Source organism: Crotalus tigris, unplaced genomic scaffold, assembly GCF_016545835.1.
Source record: "Crotalus tigris isolate CLP2741 ecotype Arizona unplaced genomic scaffold, ASM1654583v1 scf7180000018862.1388955, whole genome shotgun sequence".
Lineage (NCBI taxonomy): Eukaryota > Metazoa > Chordata > Lepidosauria > Squamata > Viperidae > Crotalus > Crotalus tigris.
Genome location: NW_024097242.1, coordinates 326,400 through 344,000, shown reverse-complemented (window position 1 = coordinate 344,000; position 17,601 = coordinate 326,400). Strand labels below are relative to the sequence as shown.

The window sequence follows — 17,601 nt, the reverse complement described above, 5'->3', positions numbered from 1 at the left end:
GGAAACAATAATTCAGTATGCAATACAAAAATAAAATGAGTTCTTAAGAGTTGAATGCATGATAGAATTGAAGAATAAATTGATAAAATCTGTAATCATTTCCTCTTACAGTGCCATTCCAATAGGGCTTTTCTGCACTTTTGCTAAATGTCTCTTGCTACTATAAATGCTACCTTTTGATGGGAAGGAATATACTGTTCTAAGGAAAAACTGTATATCTGGAAGAATATACTCTCACCAGCATTAATACTATTCATGCTGTTAAGTTAGCAAAATGCACCAGTTTAAATTTTGTAATTTAATTTTTAACATAAAAAAGAATGACTTCACATAAAAGTAATCATTTTGAGAGTTATGATAAAGGCAAAATAGTTTTTTAAAAAAATACTTTAATTAAACTCTTACAAAAGTGCAGACCAATTAACAAATTATTTTCATCAGCCCCGATAATCAAATCACCTTAAACTGACATTTCAATCCAATTGTTTAAAAAATAGTTTCTAAAATCTAAAACAGTTATTAAAATACAGGTTAAAATTCCAATTCAACTTACACTTTTTGTACATACTAAAATGTTGTAATAAAGATTTTATTGCTTTCATTGGGCAATGTTAAAAAAACTTACATTGCCATGTTATCAGATATGTAATTTGGTGATACAATCTTGAACCATAATGCACACCCCCACACACGAGAAGGACCTAACTCTGGGTGCTGTACTGAACACCCTAAGAAAACATAGGAAAAAAAACATATATAAGTAGAAAAAATAATTTTAACAGCAGAAAATTCCATCAATTTACCTAATTGTGAAATTTCACTTTTCACTTCCACATCTTAGAATAAAATTCATACATGCTGAAATAAGGTGTTTCCTATTTTATAATCTTTCTAATGGTGCTACACAGTGATATTTTATTTTTATTTTCCTTGATGGAAGCTCATAGCAACTTACCTTTATAGGCACATATAATCCAAAACAGTTAAACCTTTATAAGCTTTAATAATGAAGTAATATTCTACACTCTTGATCAATCCTTTGACTTAAGAAAAGATTGTATATGAAGAAAAGAATTGAAATACACTAAGTATGATTATGCAAATAGGCGTCAATATCTTTGCAAGAAGGTGGAACCTTTCACACAAGCATCCCCAAAAATTGGGTTTGAAATTAGATATGGGCTATGCACAGTATTTATAATACTGTATGCTCAATGAAGTTTCGTGAAAGAAATAGTTGGTGCATACATGTTCAAGAGAAACTGCCTTAGTTTCTTACCATTTGGGAAAGCAGCCTATTTACATACATTTCTGTTGCATTTGAATAATATGCTAAACCCATGAATTACACCAAATTACAATGGCTAAGACAAAGCAAGCACAGCACACAGTGTTGAAAATAAGAGCATCATTTAAGTGTAATGTGATTTCTTTGGGCATGTTGTGAAAATGCAAACATGTTTGAACACAGTTGCTGAGAACAAGTACTCCAGCAATACTTACAACCCTTCTGTGTTTTGAAAACTGAAGCCAGGCTTTTGGCCAAGCATTATCTTATTGCATTCCAACTAGAAAGTCATAAATTGCTAACTCTCCTATTTGGACTCTGAAACTAATTTTTTATACAATGTCCTTATTTTAGAGTTGACAAGGTAGAAGGTCATTGTATTTTTCTACTATAGGATTAGAAAAGATTCTGAAATGTTAGCTGGAGGTTTGAAAAGCATTCTCTTTCTAGCTGATCATCATGGCTATATTATGAACTTTTTCAAGCAAAAAAACTGAATAATATGTACATGGGAATACATAATTAAAATACAAAAAAAGATTAAATCCAATTTTATTTGATCATATTTTTGTACATGCAACATGAAGTTCTTTTGCCCTAAATCTCTGAAATCTTTTCCAATTCATATTTTCTTTCATCAAAACAGGTTTGATATGGGGAGGTAATTCAGTATCTATTCTCCTACATATGCATGTTTTGATAAGACTAGTAACAGTTTAAAATGCTTATTTTATTCATTCCTCTTCTGAAATTAGCTCAAACCTATTTTTTTTATTATCTTAAAGGATCTATAGAACCATAGGGATCCATTACTGAAATACTGAATATCTAAAGTTAAGCAAATCTAATGTAGAAAGGAGTTCATTCTGATTTAGTCCCTGATAATATCCCTTGTTTCTCAAGGAGATTGATCATTCATTCATGTGGATTTAGTATAAAAGGAATTTGGTAGCAAAAGATTTAAAGACCTCTATAGTTTAAAATATTGTGTTATGGTGTATGGCTGTGAAATGCTAACCATCATTTATAAAAATTCAATTAGTTCAATTGCTTGAGCAAATTCAAAGTATAATTACTGAAAAAAGCATGCTAGAATTTTTAATCTATAGGAAACTACAACCATCAATGATATAATTTGTCACATCCACTATGTAGCACCATTGCAAAGCATATATTTACAAATATAGCTTTACACAACATTATGATTGATAATTAAAACATTAAAACATGAGAATGGAAAACTTCATAGGTTACAACACTCATTAAATTCCCAGTTCTTACCAATATATATTATATATTATTTTAATGAAATCATATTCATTAAATCTCTTCAATTTAAAGAGAGATTCTGGCATTAAGGCACTTATACAGTTTTTTATTATGGCTTTTCATGTTTTAGGTTCACTCTTTTAGGAAAGACTGGAACATCCTGTGAATGAAGAACTAGTATTCTAAACAGTCACAGCAACAAAGCATAAACATTGTTTAATAAAAGATTAGCTGTTATATAACACCTATGAACCTAAGTATTTGTGTTAATTACTGAATTGTAATTTATCAAATATCTCAATCATACTAACAGGAAAAAGGTATACTAAAAATTACAGGATTCTTCATACTTTTGATATAGTTCATCTTGAAAAAAGATACTAAGAGTCCATGATTAAGCAATTTTTGTCACTTGAAATCTGAAGATGCCTGGTTCAAACTAACACACCTTTGGGCAGAAAAAAGGCAAGGGGTTGCACAGAAGACAGAAATTCAGAAGTTTCAGAACTCAAAAAGTACCCATCAGTATCACTTTGGACCCCCACTTTTACATTATCCAGGCTGATAGAAAGCCTCTCACACACAGCCCATCCATAAACAGAAACAGCAATCACTTATGGAACAATTGCTGTCAGGGCTAAGCATTAAATTTTATGCATAGCATGCATATAATCAACTCATTATGGACTATTGGCTTTACAATATGTCCACAGAACCATCCATGCAACCTTGAGACTGGTTGAAATGCATCTTAATTATCTGACACATCAATGTTGCAGAACACCCTCCTTTAGGATTTTAGGAAGAAAATTAGCCATTCTCTTAAACACTCTATCACTCGTCATGCAACCATTTTTGATTCCATGTTACATGAACTGTTATTCTTTTTCTGTATTAGAAGCTCACGAATATTCCACAAAGCATTAAAGACATCAGCAAAGTGTCCAATATGTTGCACGAACCATTCACAGCTTCATTCAATGCCATTTTAAAAGGGAAGAAGAAATCAAATGGAAGTTTGCTATAAATGTCAGGTTGACCATGTGGTGACTCTGGCCATTTGGTAACATCTGTGAAGGTAACTGTACTTGTCAAAGGCAACATGTTCATATGTATACCCAGAGACTGAAAGAAAACAGAGTATATAGCATTATTTAGCTATTACCTTATATCCAGTGTTTCGAGGAAAGAATGTATGGAAAGGGATAGGAACAAAATGTGGGATAAAAAGTTTCCATTACTTATTGAACTAATTATAATTTAAGACTAGTGTTTATTCCTTTAGACTTAAAAGAAATAGAACATTTAAGAGAACACCTGTGCCATTTGTTGAAGGATTTGGATATAAAAAGAAGCTTTGTGTCATGAATATTCTTCCTCTTGCCTAGACAGGATATTTTATAACAAAGGAATTGGTACAGAAAATGATACATCTTTTTAGACTTATCATTACTTTCGTCATCACATAAGTAAAAATAGATGCAGAAAGGAACTCCACAGAGTCTAGAGATCATTTAGATTCTAGACTTTCTGACTTCCAAGGACTTTATATCTCCAAGGGCCTTTAAATTGCTTTTCTCCTACATCATTAAGTAGCAACAGAAAGCTCTGTGCTACATAAGACTTTTGCAGAACTATAACATTCTGCCAAAAGAACAGATTCACTTAAATATTAAATAAAACTATGCCTTCAAATCATTCTGATAACAGCCTTGTCTAGGCAGTTGCCGGAATGATTTGATGGCATAGTGTTATTTAAGATTTATTGTACATAGTAGAAACTTTGTCATTATTATCATAATTTTCTTTTCTTAAAATAAAATGTAATAGGCACTTCGGGTTTTTCAGGTTATTTTTACTTATTCAACAGAGATTAAACAAATCATCATTTAGCATGACTTTTGAATTCAACATTATCTGAAACTAACCTTCAGAGGCTGGCAGAGATAATAGTATCGTGCACCCAACACTTGAGCTTGTGGATTAGATAAGAGGCCCACATTAGCCCATATCACCTGAATCTTCAGGAAAATAGGAATCATACAATGCCCATCCTAGAAAAAAAAGATACCAGAATTTAGGTAACAGGAACCCTAACTCTTCCTGTTGATAATCATAAATAAGATCAGAATTCATGCAACATTTATGTTCAATTAGAAAGCATAATTCACAGTACTATAAAGGGATACAGAATGTTCTGTCATCTCCATCTCTCCATTTATGGGAAGAACAAAACAATGCATAGCAGGCACATTGAGTCCAGTGAAAAAAAATTCTTTCTGAGTACAAAGCTGCAAATATACAGTGACTGTAACAAATTATGTCTACCACATAGCCGAAAAAAATAAGACAGATTATGTTTTAGTACTTGTGACAAAACTTATATTAGGAAACTATAGGTGGAGTTAGGTGCTCTTTTCTCACATTACCTGCAACTTACACCTCTGGGTAAAAACTCTGGTCCATTGCTCTGGATGGCCTGGATCAGCACTGCCAATTATGGCCAAATGCCCTGTGCTGAGTCCTCCTTCAAAGGCTTGGTAAAATAGCTCCTGCAAGTCACTACAACTTCTTTCCTCAGGTGTGAAGGGTATTCTGTGAAAGATCAAGCTGCTTTGTGTCAAAAATATAAAATACAGAAAAAGATAGTAAAAGATAGTAAACAGAATAAAAATTACAGAGTGAGAAAGAGCTGCATGGGAAAACTATATAAGTTATAAAGAAAGGACAACACAAAGATCCAGCCATTTTAGAACTGGAATCTCAGAAAATAATTATCCGGAATCCTTTGTGGAAATATTTATACACTAGTCCTTCAATGTTCAATGAACATGTAGTATGTGATAGAGACAACATTTAGCAAAATTCTTCATTTCATCTGCCAAAACAGATACAATACATCCGAAATCTGAATTAGAAGAACAAAAATGTAAGAAGCTATATAAAATGTTACCTGAACTGGCAGCCCATTCTTACATTCTCCCCAAATTGTACTGTAAATCTCTCAGTTGCTGAGCACTGACCATTAGCTTGGTTTTGTAAAATGGTCACCTGAGGAAAGGGAGTGATATGAAACTAAACGAGAATATAGTGGAGCCACAAAAACAAATTATAGACTGATACTGGTACCACATAAAACATGTATCTATTATTTGTAAAACCATGGCATGAATAGATTTTGAATAGTAAAACAGGCTGCTTAAGTTTTAAAAAATGAATTCAATGCCTTGCTAGTTTAGGTCAAGCAGTAAACTTCTTCCTTGTGAAGATTTTATTATTCTTCTGGCAAATCCACATTTAGAAAAGTTTTACAATAATATTTGTATTGCACTACAGTGTGTTCTCCTATGAAGCTATTATATGTATTTTGCATGTATTTTTATTCTAATTGAAATGTCAAATTATTGCTAATTGATCAGTCAGTGTATGATTTCCATCATTCCAGTCCCCATGATTACAAAACTGCCAACTGAGAATATTTCAAGTGAATCCCATTTCTAAACATTTATACCACTATAAATTCAGATCTTTAAATGTCACCATCTGTTGACTTCCTGTGATAAATAACTTGGATACATCTCTGGAAAACAATATATATATACATATATACATATACATACATACATACATACATACATACATACACATACATACATACATATATATCAAATACACATTTTGTATACTATCATAAAATTAAGTTAAGGTAAGATAACCTTTTATTGTCATTTTTATACTGTGGGCACAATGGCATACATCAAAAATGAAATTTAGTTGCCCGCTCTCAAAGTGAAACACATACATGACACATACCTAAACATACTATGAACAACATATGTATAGACCCACATCCCTACATATACGTAGCAAATAAATATTAAATATTCTCCATCTTGAATATATAACGGAAGGAGGAAGCTTGAGAGTTTATAAGGTTAATGTTGTATGGAATGAAACTCCGGCTGAATCTGGATGTTCTGCTTTGGATACCACGAAGTCTTCTCCCAGAAGATAACAAGGAAAACAGGTCGTGAAGAGGATGTGTAGTGTCCCAGATAATCTTACGGACCCTGCTCAAGCAGTGCTTGAGTAAACACATCCTACATTCCTACTTCCCTCGATTTAATAATAGAGATACACAAATTTCTTATTGATGTGTTTAAAAAGTTTTTTAAAATTGTGAAATAGATATCAAAGTATCCAAAACCAAAGATATAGAACTTCCCCACCCTGGAAAAAAGAAAGGAATGGAAAGAAAAACAAAAAAAGTATGGAACTGCACTCATAGAGTTTGCTATTATCTAAAACTAAATAAATAAATGACAGGTAGGTAATACTGCACTCTTACTAGGTAATACTGCACTCTTACTAACGGTTGTGGATAAAAATGGGATATAGTTTCTTAACTTGGTTCCAAAAAGTATTATTTGCATATAACTGTGTGTTAATTTCAAGAACTGTTGGAACAGGAAACTTCTCTGTATTATGCTCTTGAATAATAAAAGCTTTCCAATGGACAATCATCTAAAGCTTATACCCATACATCCACTGGCAAACATAACTTAATATAGAACAAAAAACATACATGTTGCTGGATCCCATTATATAAAGCTCTTAGTGGTGCTCCTGTGATATAGCCAGGATTTCCACTTCTTCGTTTGGTCAAAGAAGGTCTTCTGCTCTGTAAGAAACAGGAAAATGGCAGGAAAAAAAGGGTAGGGAGAGAATGTTATATTTAGTATGGCAAGGAAATGGGCCTGACCTTTCTCAAGTCAGGACCATGTATGTCCACATTTCTGTTATCTAGTACTTCTTTAAAAATGTGCAGCAGGTGGCAGTGTCTGATTGACCTTCTTATTACTCAGGACACTATTGTGGAGTCCTGTACCAGGAAAATAGAGTAGACTAGAAAAAATGCAATAGCAAACTACTTTCCTACTATGGCAAGAACATTGCCTGTAGCTGTGTCTGTAAAGATGCTATTAGTAAAGAAGACTTTTTTTAAAGTAAAAAACTGAAATACCATACAAAAGTGGATTGCAAGGCAGCTCAGAAATTATCAGAGAAGTTAATCAACCAAACTGATATGAAATTGAAATTGTTCTGAGATTGATATGAAACCATGCCTACAAGCTTGCTTGGTGCTATAGCTCATTTATCTTATTTATATAGCATTAAAACTGTCGAGATGCACAACAAACACCAATCCAGAAACTCTTGCCATTGGGTTGAGTAGAAAGTTTAGTTGTATACTTTGGCCCCAATCTGAAGATATAAATACTAACCCCAAAATGCAGCGAAAAACTTTGTTGTAATGTGACTCCTGCATTTCCTGATATATTGGTCAACTTGAACTGAACGTAAACCTTTTGGATTCCATGGTTCCCATTAAACTCCATCTCATAATTCACCTAGAAGTATATCAAACAGATCAGTAAAAAACAAGATATGCTCATGGATAAGCTTTAGCTTATTTCCCTCCTTTTCTATTATAGAAAAGAGCAATTGTTGATGTAGCTAAATACCTCAGAAACAACATTGTGGCATGTATTACCATTCAGCCCAGGAGCTGCAGGCTCCGAACGTGGGATAATGTGGACCTGGCAATGACCAAAACATATACTCAATTTTTAAAAAAATTCACCTCACATGATTCAATTATAAACATTAAAATCATAACATTTTGTAATTTCTAAAACTACTAAATCTCTAAAATGTTAAGATTTCTAAAATTACTCCACATAATTTTGCACAATAACTCCCTTATTCGATTACTTTCTGAACGATTGAACCCTTTGGTCCCAATGAACAAGTCATGGCCAATATAAGTAATCCAATATCATTCCAAACTTAATTTCTTAAATATAGCTAGAGCCGCATTTCATTTGTCAGTCTATATTAGTCCAAATAATTCCATGTTATTTCAAGATATGATTTACTTAAATTAGAAATGGAAAGATGGAAATAGTGATAATTTACCTTGAAGAGCTGGAAATCACTAAAATTGACTGGAACCTGAAAAAGAAAACAAAACCATAGATGCCTCATTTTGCCATAAATCCATATAGTTCATAAATTTGAGATCTTGGTCTTCTTTACAGCCTAATTGTTTGCATACTCTCATTCTCTCAGTAGGAATGGAGGATTGTTTAGGAATACAGGTAGTCCTTGACTTATGACCACAACTGAGCCCCAAACTTCCGCTGCTAAGCAATATAGTTGTTAAGTGAATCACTGCAGCTGTTAAATGAATCATGTGGTTGTTAAGTGAATCTGGCTTCCCCTTTGTCAGAAACTCACAAAAAGTGATCACATGACTCCGGGATAGTGCCACCATCATAAATACATGCCAGTTGCCAAGCATTCAAATTTTGATCATGTGGCCACAGGGATGCTGCAAAGGTCATAAGTGTGAAAAATGGTCATATGTTAGTGCCGTTGTAACTTTGAATGATCATTAAAACAAATGGTTGTAAAGGACTACTTGTAGCCAATTTTTTCTGTGAGGGTATAGATCTAACAATATTCCAGTTCCCAGAACTTGCCACAAGTGATCTTTGAGGATCAGGTTATTCTGTGATAAGCCATGCAAAACGATTAATTCTAAACAGAAGTTTCACTACAGGAGCTTTGTACTTGTCTTCTACTTGCATAAAATAATAATAATTAAAATACATGTTTGGGAATTAAAAAGATGAAATTTATTTTGAGAATAATAACATTTGGTTTTTCTTTATTAAAACCTAACAATTCCAATAAAGTAGACTGATGTAACATTCTTGATGTTAGGCCTATGTGTGTTTTCATTTTTTTTATTTTTTATTGTATTTATGTATCTTTTCCTGGTCTGAACACAAATATAAAATATAAAACATTTTCCAAAGATTTAACCATAAACCTACGTACTTCAGGGGGCCTGCCCACAATGTTTTCATAGGACTTCACCCATAGAGCACCTGCCTTAAGCTGTTAATACAGATATCTCCCTAGATGCTCCTGATTTTAACAAAAGAAATAATTATCTTTAGAGAAGTCCCATGTCTAAATCGTGACTCTTCCCTTATTTGTTATCACAGAACTTCACAGGTGCTTTTGATAATACAAGCATTTGTTGCAACTAATTATATTACCTTTTTTTCTACAATGCTAGCATTTCATATTAGTTGTCTTTTACAATAATAGCGTCACATTTATATAGGACTTGAATTACTGCCAGTAACAGGCCAATAGATAATATATTTCCCAAAATTTCTAATTTTCTACAGTAGTCACTAAATTCACCTCCTCCTTCTCTTTCTTTGATGTTTAAGTAATAGGCTTACTTTTTCTAATAAGCAAGGCTTTTTTGTCATAGAACACCCAGAACGGAGTTCCGGCACCTTTTTTGGATGGAACCTTGTAAGGTAGGCAAGGCGGGTTGTATGACATGTGAGTTCTGGCACCTTTTTTTTTTTTTTTACAAAAAAAGCACTGCTAATAAGTATGCATAAGAGTTCACTGAAGTTGGGCAGCTAATAATTTTAAATGAATAAATAAAATAATAACCACTTGGACATCATCGGCACTGATAAATTCACTAATCAATTGCAAAAGGCAGCTTTACTTGGAAAAGCTTACATCCTGCAATGATATCTGTAACACCATCAAACATCCATATTTGCCTATACCAAGGTCCTTGGGAAAGACTCAAGAGGCAGGCAAAAACGCCATATCCAATCTGAATATCTAGCTGTGAGATGAACCATAGTAATAACAATAATGATACCTCTAACAACATAAAATATCAGAAGCTGCCTATCCCAGATTCTTGGGAAGGACTCGATAGGTGGATAAAAATGCCAAATCCAGTCTAAACATCTGTCTGACTGTGCAACGAACCATAATAAACAAGATTACACTCAATAGCAGAATAATAGGCTTAGTGGTAGGTCAGATTTTACACCTGTAATATACTGAAGTTACGATAATATGAAGCTGCATCCAATGCAGGATCAGAGGTACAACTTCTTATCAGGTCTGTAAAGATCCTAATACAGCTGGTAGTTTTACTTTCCAGGAAACCTAAAAAATGAACATACTGTAAGAGGTAAAGAAAGACAGACACACAGGAAATGTTCAAAAATGCAGTTAACATTTTTTAATATGTATATATGTATATACTATATATATGTACTGTGTGTGTGTGGAGATGCTTTAAACCAGAGTTATAAACAGCCAAATTCCAGAATCTTATTTTTTGACAATATCACCTTAATAGTACAGTACATCTTTTATAAGTTTCAGACTGAGCTTTCTACTTCAAAGGCTCTGACTACTTTGTCATCTGATAGAATATTACAACAATAAAAAGAGGACCATCAAAACTTTTAAAGATCTAGCTTCAGAATCTGTATATCAGACTGCATATTCTATTGGAGAAGCCTTTGCCTGACTAAGCTTTTACTTTTCTTCCAGATTCTGAGATTCCATCTGGAATTGTATTTTTTTTGTAATTGAGCTGTATTTCTATGTAAGACTACTTAGGAACCATGTTGCTACTTGTCTCTCTCCTAAAATGATACTCAAGAACGACAATTAATAATGTCCTAGAACAGAGGTCCCCAACCTTTTGGGCACCAGGGACTGCTTACGTGGAGAGGTTTTTCCGCAGACTGGAGGGAGCATGGTTTTGTGTGCTGCCTGCATCCTGTGGATGGGGCTTAGCTTGTTTGTGAGGCCTGGTTGCTAGCATGCCGCAGCCCAGAACCAGTCCACAGACCAGGGGTCCTAGAGAGACTTTGAAAGTTGACTCAGGAGTTTTCCTCTGACTGACATTTGATTTTCCTATCAGTACAGTGCTGGCAATATAGCATTTCTTTCCAAAAATGTTAGGCTGTATCTCAACGTTATATGAACCTAGCCATGGGCTCACAATTAAGATTAGTATATTCCATCTACCACGTCTTCTCTCTTATAAATTTTCTTACCCTCCATTTACCAGGAATCAAATAATGTATTTTGCTATCAATTGTGCAATGTTAAAAGCACTACAGTATATGGTGGCTTTTAGAAAAAACACAGGAAGTCCTCACTTAACGATGACAGTAATTGAGTCTGGCAACACTCTCACTATGTGACAGTGTCATAAAGCATCATGTCACATGACCATGCCAACTTACACTAACAACTTATACTGGCAGTTGTGGCAGTTGTGGTGTGATCATTAACTGCAGTTGTTAAGCATGATGTCTGATGCATAAACATGATTGCCTCCTGCCACATTCACCTCTAATTGTGCTTGTCAGAAGCTGGCAGTGAAGGTCACAAATGGTAATCACATGACAGCAGAGTGCTGCAATTATAATAATTGCAAACTGGATGCTAAGAGGACCATTTATTAAATCTTGTTCAGTGTCAATATAACTTTGAACAATAGCTAAATGAGTAGTCACTTATTAAGGACTACCTATAATGAATTACCAAATCCAATAAACTTTGTGAACTGTTGTTAGAACTTTGCTAAAATCTCAATGCTCAAGCAGGATTCTCATCAGTGCAAATCTGACTGGTTCCAATGCCCACAGGTTGCTTAAGCACACTTAGTGTAGATGATGCAGCATAATAAATCTGAATTGGATCCCCCACCTGAAATGGAAACAGAAGAGGTAAAAAAGCCTAATTCCTAAAATAGCCCATACAGAAAAAGAACTTAAGCATCAACTTGGTTTTTTAAAAACATTTTTCATCTATTTCACATGATTGAATGTTTAATTAATCTTACACTGCAAGCTACTAGGCAAGTCTTACCTTGTTGAGATAAGGAAGGAGGCTAAAATTACAAACATCTAAATCTGGTCTGCTTCACATTTTCTTCACATTTTCTCACTACTAAAAAATCTTAAAAAATAAAATAGCCAAGAATCAACTCACTTGATAAAAGGCAGACGAAGAAGACCAAACTTGTTCTGGAAGGATGAAAGATGATTTTCCATATTGTGCTGAAAGTATTGGAAAATTTACTTTTGTCACCATCTGTGGCACTTGTAAATAGTTCAGTGTGGCTAAAAATAAAATATAGGAAGAGGAAGCACAACAGTAACATCATAGTGTTAAAATGGCATCCCATATTGCAAATGTAATAAATGTTATTCCCTCTCTTTATCTTTTTTTAATCTGGGCTATAAAACCTAGTACTTTTTGAAAGTTCTTTTCTGTTTTTTGTCAGAGAGCTGGTATATACCTATTCTGTTACTTTAGTTGTCCATCTGTGTTTTGGATGTATCCTTAGCGTTGGTCAAAACAAAGCCCAGTCAACTAGGACCGGTGACAAGGTCCAGGAGCTGAGTGCAAACACTGATCAACCCTATAAAAGTCTCTCTCATTGACTAGCATTAAGGCCTGACGATGTGGGTAGTTTTCCGACGAAAGCTTGGTAATTTATTAAACTTTTCTAGTTTATATTTTTCCTGGTGGTCATGTTTGGTTTGTTTTTTGCAAAGCACGAAGAAAACACCAGCCTGAAGATGACAAAAGGGACTTCGTTGAAACATCACCAAGATACTTCCAATTTTAGTGTAGAAAATGATGCAGCCAAAGACTGAATTACATACAAACCCCCACCTCAGAAATGGAATACAGAAGAGGTGTGTGCCTAATTCCTAAAATGTGCCCATACAGAAAAAGAACTTAAGCATCAACTTGGTTTTTTAAAAACATTTTTCATCTATTTCACATGATTGAATGTTTAATTAATCTTACACTGCAAGCTACTAGGCAAGTCTTACCTTGTTGAGATAAGGAAGGAGGCTAAAATTACAAACATCTAAATCTGGTCTGCTTCACATTTTCTTCACATTTTCTCACTACATCTTAAAAAATAAAATAGCCAAGAATCAACTCACTTGATAAAAGGCAGACGAAGAAGACCAAACTTGTTCTGGAAGGATGAAAGATGATTTTCCATATTGTGCTGAAAGTATTGGAAAATTTACTTTTGTCACCATCTGTGGCACTTGTAAATAGTTCAGTGTGGCTAAAAATAAAATATAGGAAGAGGAAGCACAACAGTAACATCATAGTGTTAAAATGGCATCCCATATTGCAAATGTAATAAATGTTATTCCCTCTCTTTATCTTTTTCTAATCTGGGCTATAAGACCTAGTACTTTTTGAAAGTTCTTTCCTGTTTTTTGTCAGAGAGCTTGTATATACCTATTCTGTTACTTTAGTTGTCCATCTGTGTTTTGGATGTATCCTTAGCGTTGGTCAAAACAAAATTCAATCAACTAGGACCGGTGATGAGGTCCAGGAGCCGAGTGCAAACACTGATCAACCCTATAAAAGTCTCTCTCATTGACTAGCATTAAGCCCTGACGATGTAGGTAGTTTTCCGACGAAAGCTTGGTAATTTATTAAACTTTTCTAGTTTATATTTTTCCTGGTGGTCATGTTTGGTTTGTTTTTTGCAAAGCACGAAGAAAACACCAGCCTGAAGATGACGAAAGGCACTTCGTTGAAACATCACCAAGACACTTCCAATTTTACGCGGGAGAAAACCTGAATAACCAAAGACCTATATACAAACACCCATGAAAACCTCAGAAAACAAATATATATGTGTGTGTGTGTGTGTGTGTGTGTGTGTGTGTGTGTGTTAAGATTCACTTAACAACTGTGATTCTAGTTTAACTACAATGATTCACTTAACAAATGTGGCAAGAAAAGTTGTAAAATGGGGCAAAACTGCACTTAACAAATTTCTCACTTAGCAATGTAAATTTTGGATTCAACTGTGGTCGTAAGTTGAGGACTACATGCAGTATAATAATACACTATTCATATATTTAAATTAAGATGTTCTTCTAATACTGTCTGTTTATTTTTAAGAAAGAGGATAGAATTCTAAGAGACATTATTTTGCTATCAGAAAAATAGAGAGAAAAGGAAAGTGCTTAGAAAAATTGATACCATAATGACAAATGAAAAATGCACTTATTTCACAAGGTTTCAAAATGAAACTACATAAACAAAATCCACTACATAGTCCTTTAATCTTCAGAAAATAAGCATTAATTATGATTTATATTTATATTTCTAAAATTAGATTAAGTGAATAGCTGCAATCAAAGAGTATAATTTGTTGTAGACAAAAGACCAAACTTACAATCATTTAACTGTACACAGAAGAGTAATATCCATCCATCAGGACCTGGAAGGATTTCAGTATGGAAGGGAGTATTATTTCGGAAAATCAGGGACTTTTCCAAGCACACCCGACTCACAGCTCTAAGGGAAAACACAAATACAGAAAACTATCTTAAAGAACATTGTTTATACAAACTCAAATTAACAATATATACCAAATAATAGCTTTCAAAATATACAGCTAAATTCAAGACTTAGTTTTTGGCACATAATAAAACTTAACATTAAAAGCAGTTAAAAAGCTGCATATCCGATTCCAAAATTGTGCTTTTTTTACAATCACAAAAATATCCTTCCAATATATATATTTTAGATACAATTATTTATTTCAATTTAAATACTGCCCAAATCTGAGCAGCTGACAATACACAATAGAAACAATACAGAACAAAATCCAGTCATTCTGTACAAAAACACACGTAATAAGATTTTCCATTCATATTAACCCTAGCCCTGAAAAAACAGCCAGTCCTTAAGATTTTAAAGAATGCCAACAGAATGGGAGACACATGGATTTCAGGGCAATTTCATTCTGGGAGGCAGATGCTGCCACAAAAAAGTCACACTTCCCAAGTCCCACTAGATAATACTGTTTAATCAAAGGAATCCAGAGGGTGCTAATCCTGCTGGCACATTCTGGCCAAGTAGAAATCATGGGAGACAGGAGATCTCTCAAATAACAGGTCCTATGCCAAGTACAGCTTTATAGGTGATGATCAGCACCTTTAATTGCATCTGGACGCACCAGTGCAGCTCATAAAGCATAGGTGTCACACAGATATACTGAGGCATGCCCATCACTGTCAATGCCATTGCCTTCGGGACCAGTTGAGGCTTCCAGTCTGGATAGATAGGATGTCTAGAAACCTAAATAAAATCTCCATATTCACCTGGTACTGCCTGGGAGGCAGAAAGAGAAGGGACACCCAGGGGCACCAAGGTTGCATTCTGAACCACAGTGTGAATCACAACAGCAATTGATGTCGCAGAAGCCTGGATGAAGATCACAGGGGCAGTCTGGGAAAACATTCGTGGGGGAAAGAAGCAGCGTGAGCAAAGATTTTAAAAACAAAGCAAAAAAATCAAAACAAAAAAATCGATAAAGGGGATAATTCGCTTCAAAGGAAAGAGGGATACATGCCCAGACTTCTCCCCAACTCACCAGCACTTTCTTTTGTCTGCATGTGGGGAGTCTTGCTGGGGGAAGTCTTGCTGGGGGAGGTCTCGCTGGGGGAAGTCTCGCTGGGGGAGGTCCCGGGGAGGGACGTTTCGCTGGGGGGCGTCCCAGTGGGGGACGTTTCATCCGTGGAGTTTTCTGCTTTTAGAGTGACGTTGTCAGTCTCGGTCTTCGACCACAACTCCGACAGCAAGAGCAGCAATGGGAATAAGAAGCCGCCACGCTGCCATAATAAGGGCATTTCTGCGTTGCTTAGAGACTGGGTCTCAAAGATATGACGTTCACCAGAAGGCGACACCCTTAGCGTCTTTTCATAAAGCCTATAGAGCTAGAACATTATAGAGTCCACGATAGAGATGGAAAAAGATCCGTGTGTTTTTGATGCCGCGCAGCTTTTATGGAAGTTGTGACTAAATAGCGTAACAGGTATCCTGAAAAAGACACAATTGTAACAAAGACACTGTCGTAATACAGGCCTGTAAAGAAACGGCAGATCAGAGATGGGATAGAGTTCGGTTTGTATGCTGAGCAGTAAAGCCTTAAAAATGAACCCTTTTTTCCTATTTTTTCCTATTTTTTCTATCCTTAAAAGAGCCTCTCGTTTGATTGCCCCTCTTTCCAATATGGATTTTTTTTTTTTTTGCTTACAGGATTATTGAAAATTGCAAACGCAACATACCTGCAAGCAGTAATGAGAGAATCAATAGCTTTAAATCTGAACCCAAGCAAGAACTTCAATTATTTCAGTTATTTAGTTATTGAAATTATTATTTTTAGGTTATGACTTATATTACCCGAAATGCAAACCGACCTCTGCCCCATCTCTGACCAGCAGTTTTTATAGGGCACTATTTTACAATGGTGTCTTAGAATATTCTGTCAACTTTAACTAGCCTGTGATGCAGGCTGTATAAATATTGGAAGAGAAACACAAAATATTTTAAAATGCTTCTCACCCATAAGGTGAGGGAATTGAAATTAGGCTTGTTGTACCTTTTCTGAACAGCCAATTTTATTAAAAGAAATAAGCTTTAATGAGCTGTAACTAACTTCATTTGAGAACTATATTTGTAGCATGTATTATGCTTTATTATCCCTCCAACTGAGCTTGACTCTGAAGATACTGGGATATAGTCAAGCAATTTTCAGGTAATAGCATGGCACTGGTTTCCCATTGCATTCTTCCAGAATGTTTCTTTGACTTCCCACTCCATCCTACAGCTTTGTGTTTCCTGCTGCTCTTCCATTCAAGTACCAAGCAGACTCAGCCCTGCTTAACTTTCAAGACCAACTATGTTTACCAGATATCTGAATGGAGAAAGGAGGATGGACAGTTCAAAAGAAGGACAGATGGAGAGAAAAGGAGGACACACAGACTGTTTTAACCTTCTTGGCAGTTGCGACAAAATTTACAGCAAATACTGCAAAAAATGTACTTAGGCCTACAGGTATGTGAAATTACTTTTTCCAGCATCAGAAAGACTGATTTTTCAATGGCAATAGTTTTCCAACAAAACTTTATATTCAAGAATACATATGATAGCAATAATATTGAATTGATGATGACATGTTTTTCAAATTTTACCATAGAAATGTAAGGCAAATCATGCAATCTATTGACTACAGGAATCATAGATTTGAAGTGGCTGGATTGAAGTCAATTGCTGGAATTAGGAAAAAAGTA

At 34.7% G+C, this 17,601-nt stretch overlaps 2 protein-coding genes across 6 annotated transcripts in view; one reads left to right on the top strand and one right to left on the bottom strand.

Annotated features, from left to right (window-relative positions):
* Positions 1–369: 369 nt before the first annotated feature.
* Positions 370–16,170, bottom strand: TCTN3 (tectonic family member 3). 2 transcript variants are annotated; one of them, XM_039357017.1, is made up of 14 exons: positions 15,903–16,170; positions 15,631–15,757; positions 14,700–14,821; positions 13,438–13,568; positions 12,075–12,181; positions 10,500–10,620; positions 8,537–8,572; positions 8,083–8,157; positions 7,843–7,968; positions 7,143–7,238; positions 5,511–5,608; positions 4,987–5,170; positions 4,486–4,611; positions 370–3,682 (listed from the first exon to the last, which is right to left on the bottom strand). In XM_039357017.1, the coding sequence occupies exons 1-14, from the start codon at positions 16,156–16,158 to the stop codon at positions 3,452–3,454; spliced, it is 1,836 nt and encodes a 611-aa protein (XP_039212951.1). In that variant the 5' UTR covers positions 16,159–16,170; the 3' UTR covers positions 370–3,451. The 2 variants fall into 2 exon arrangements, with proteins under 2 accessions (XP_039212951.1, XP_039212952.1); XM_039357018.1 differs by having other exon boundaries at positions 4,987–5,152.
* Positions 16,171–16,245: 75 nt separating this feature from the next.
* Positions 16,246–17,601, top strand: part of ENTPD1 (ectonucleoside triphosphate diphosphohydrolase 1) — a 60,491-nt gene continuing 59,135 nt past the window's right edge. For 3 of the 4 annotated variants that reach the window (XM_039357020.1, XM_039357026.1, XM_039357021.1), the window contains exons 1-2: positions 16,246–16,343; positions 17,139–17,365. The gene's annotated coding sequence lies outside the window, so the exon portion shown is untranslated. The remainder of the gene's footprint in view (positions 16,344–17,138; positions 17,366–17,601) is intronic. The other variant, XM_039357032.1, reaches the window with a different exon arrangement.

Excerpts from the sequence above, each read along its gene's own strand:
- TCTN3 (XM_039357017.1), bottom strand. The coding sequence starts at position 16,158 with ATGCCCTTATTATGGCAGCGTGGCGGCTTCTTATTCCCATTGCTGCTC. Across the intron at positions 13,569-14,699 it reads CTGTGTACAGTTAAATGATT|CCACACTGAACTATTTACAA; the intron begins GTAAGTTTGGTC and ends TTTTATTTTTAG. Across the intron at positions 12,182-13,437 it reads CTTCGTCTGCCTTTTATCAA|GTGGGGGATCCAATTCAGAT; the intron begins GTGAGTTGATTC and ends TTTCCATTTCAG.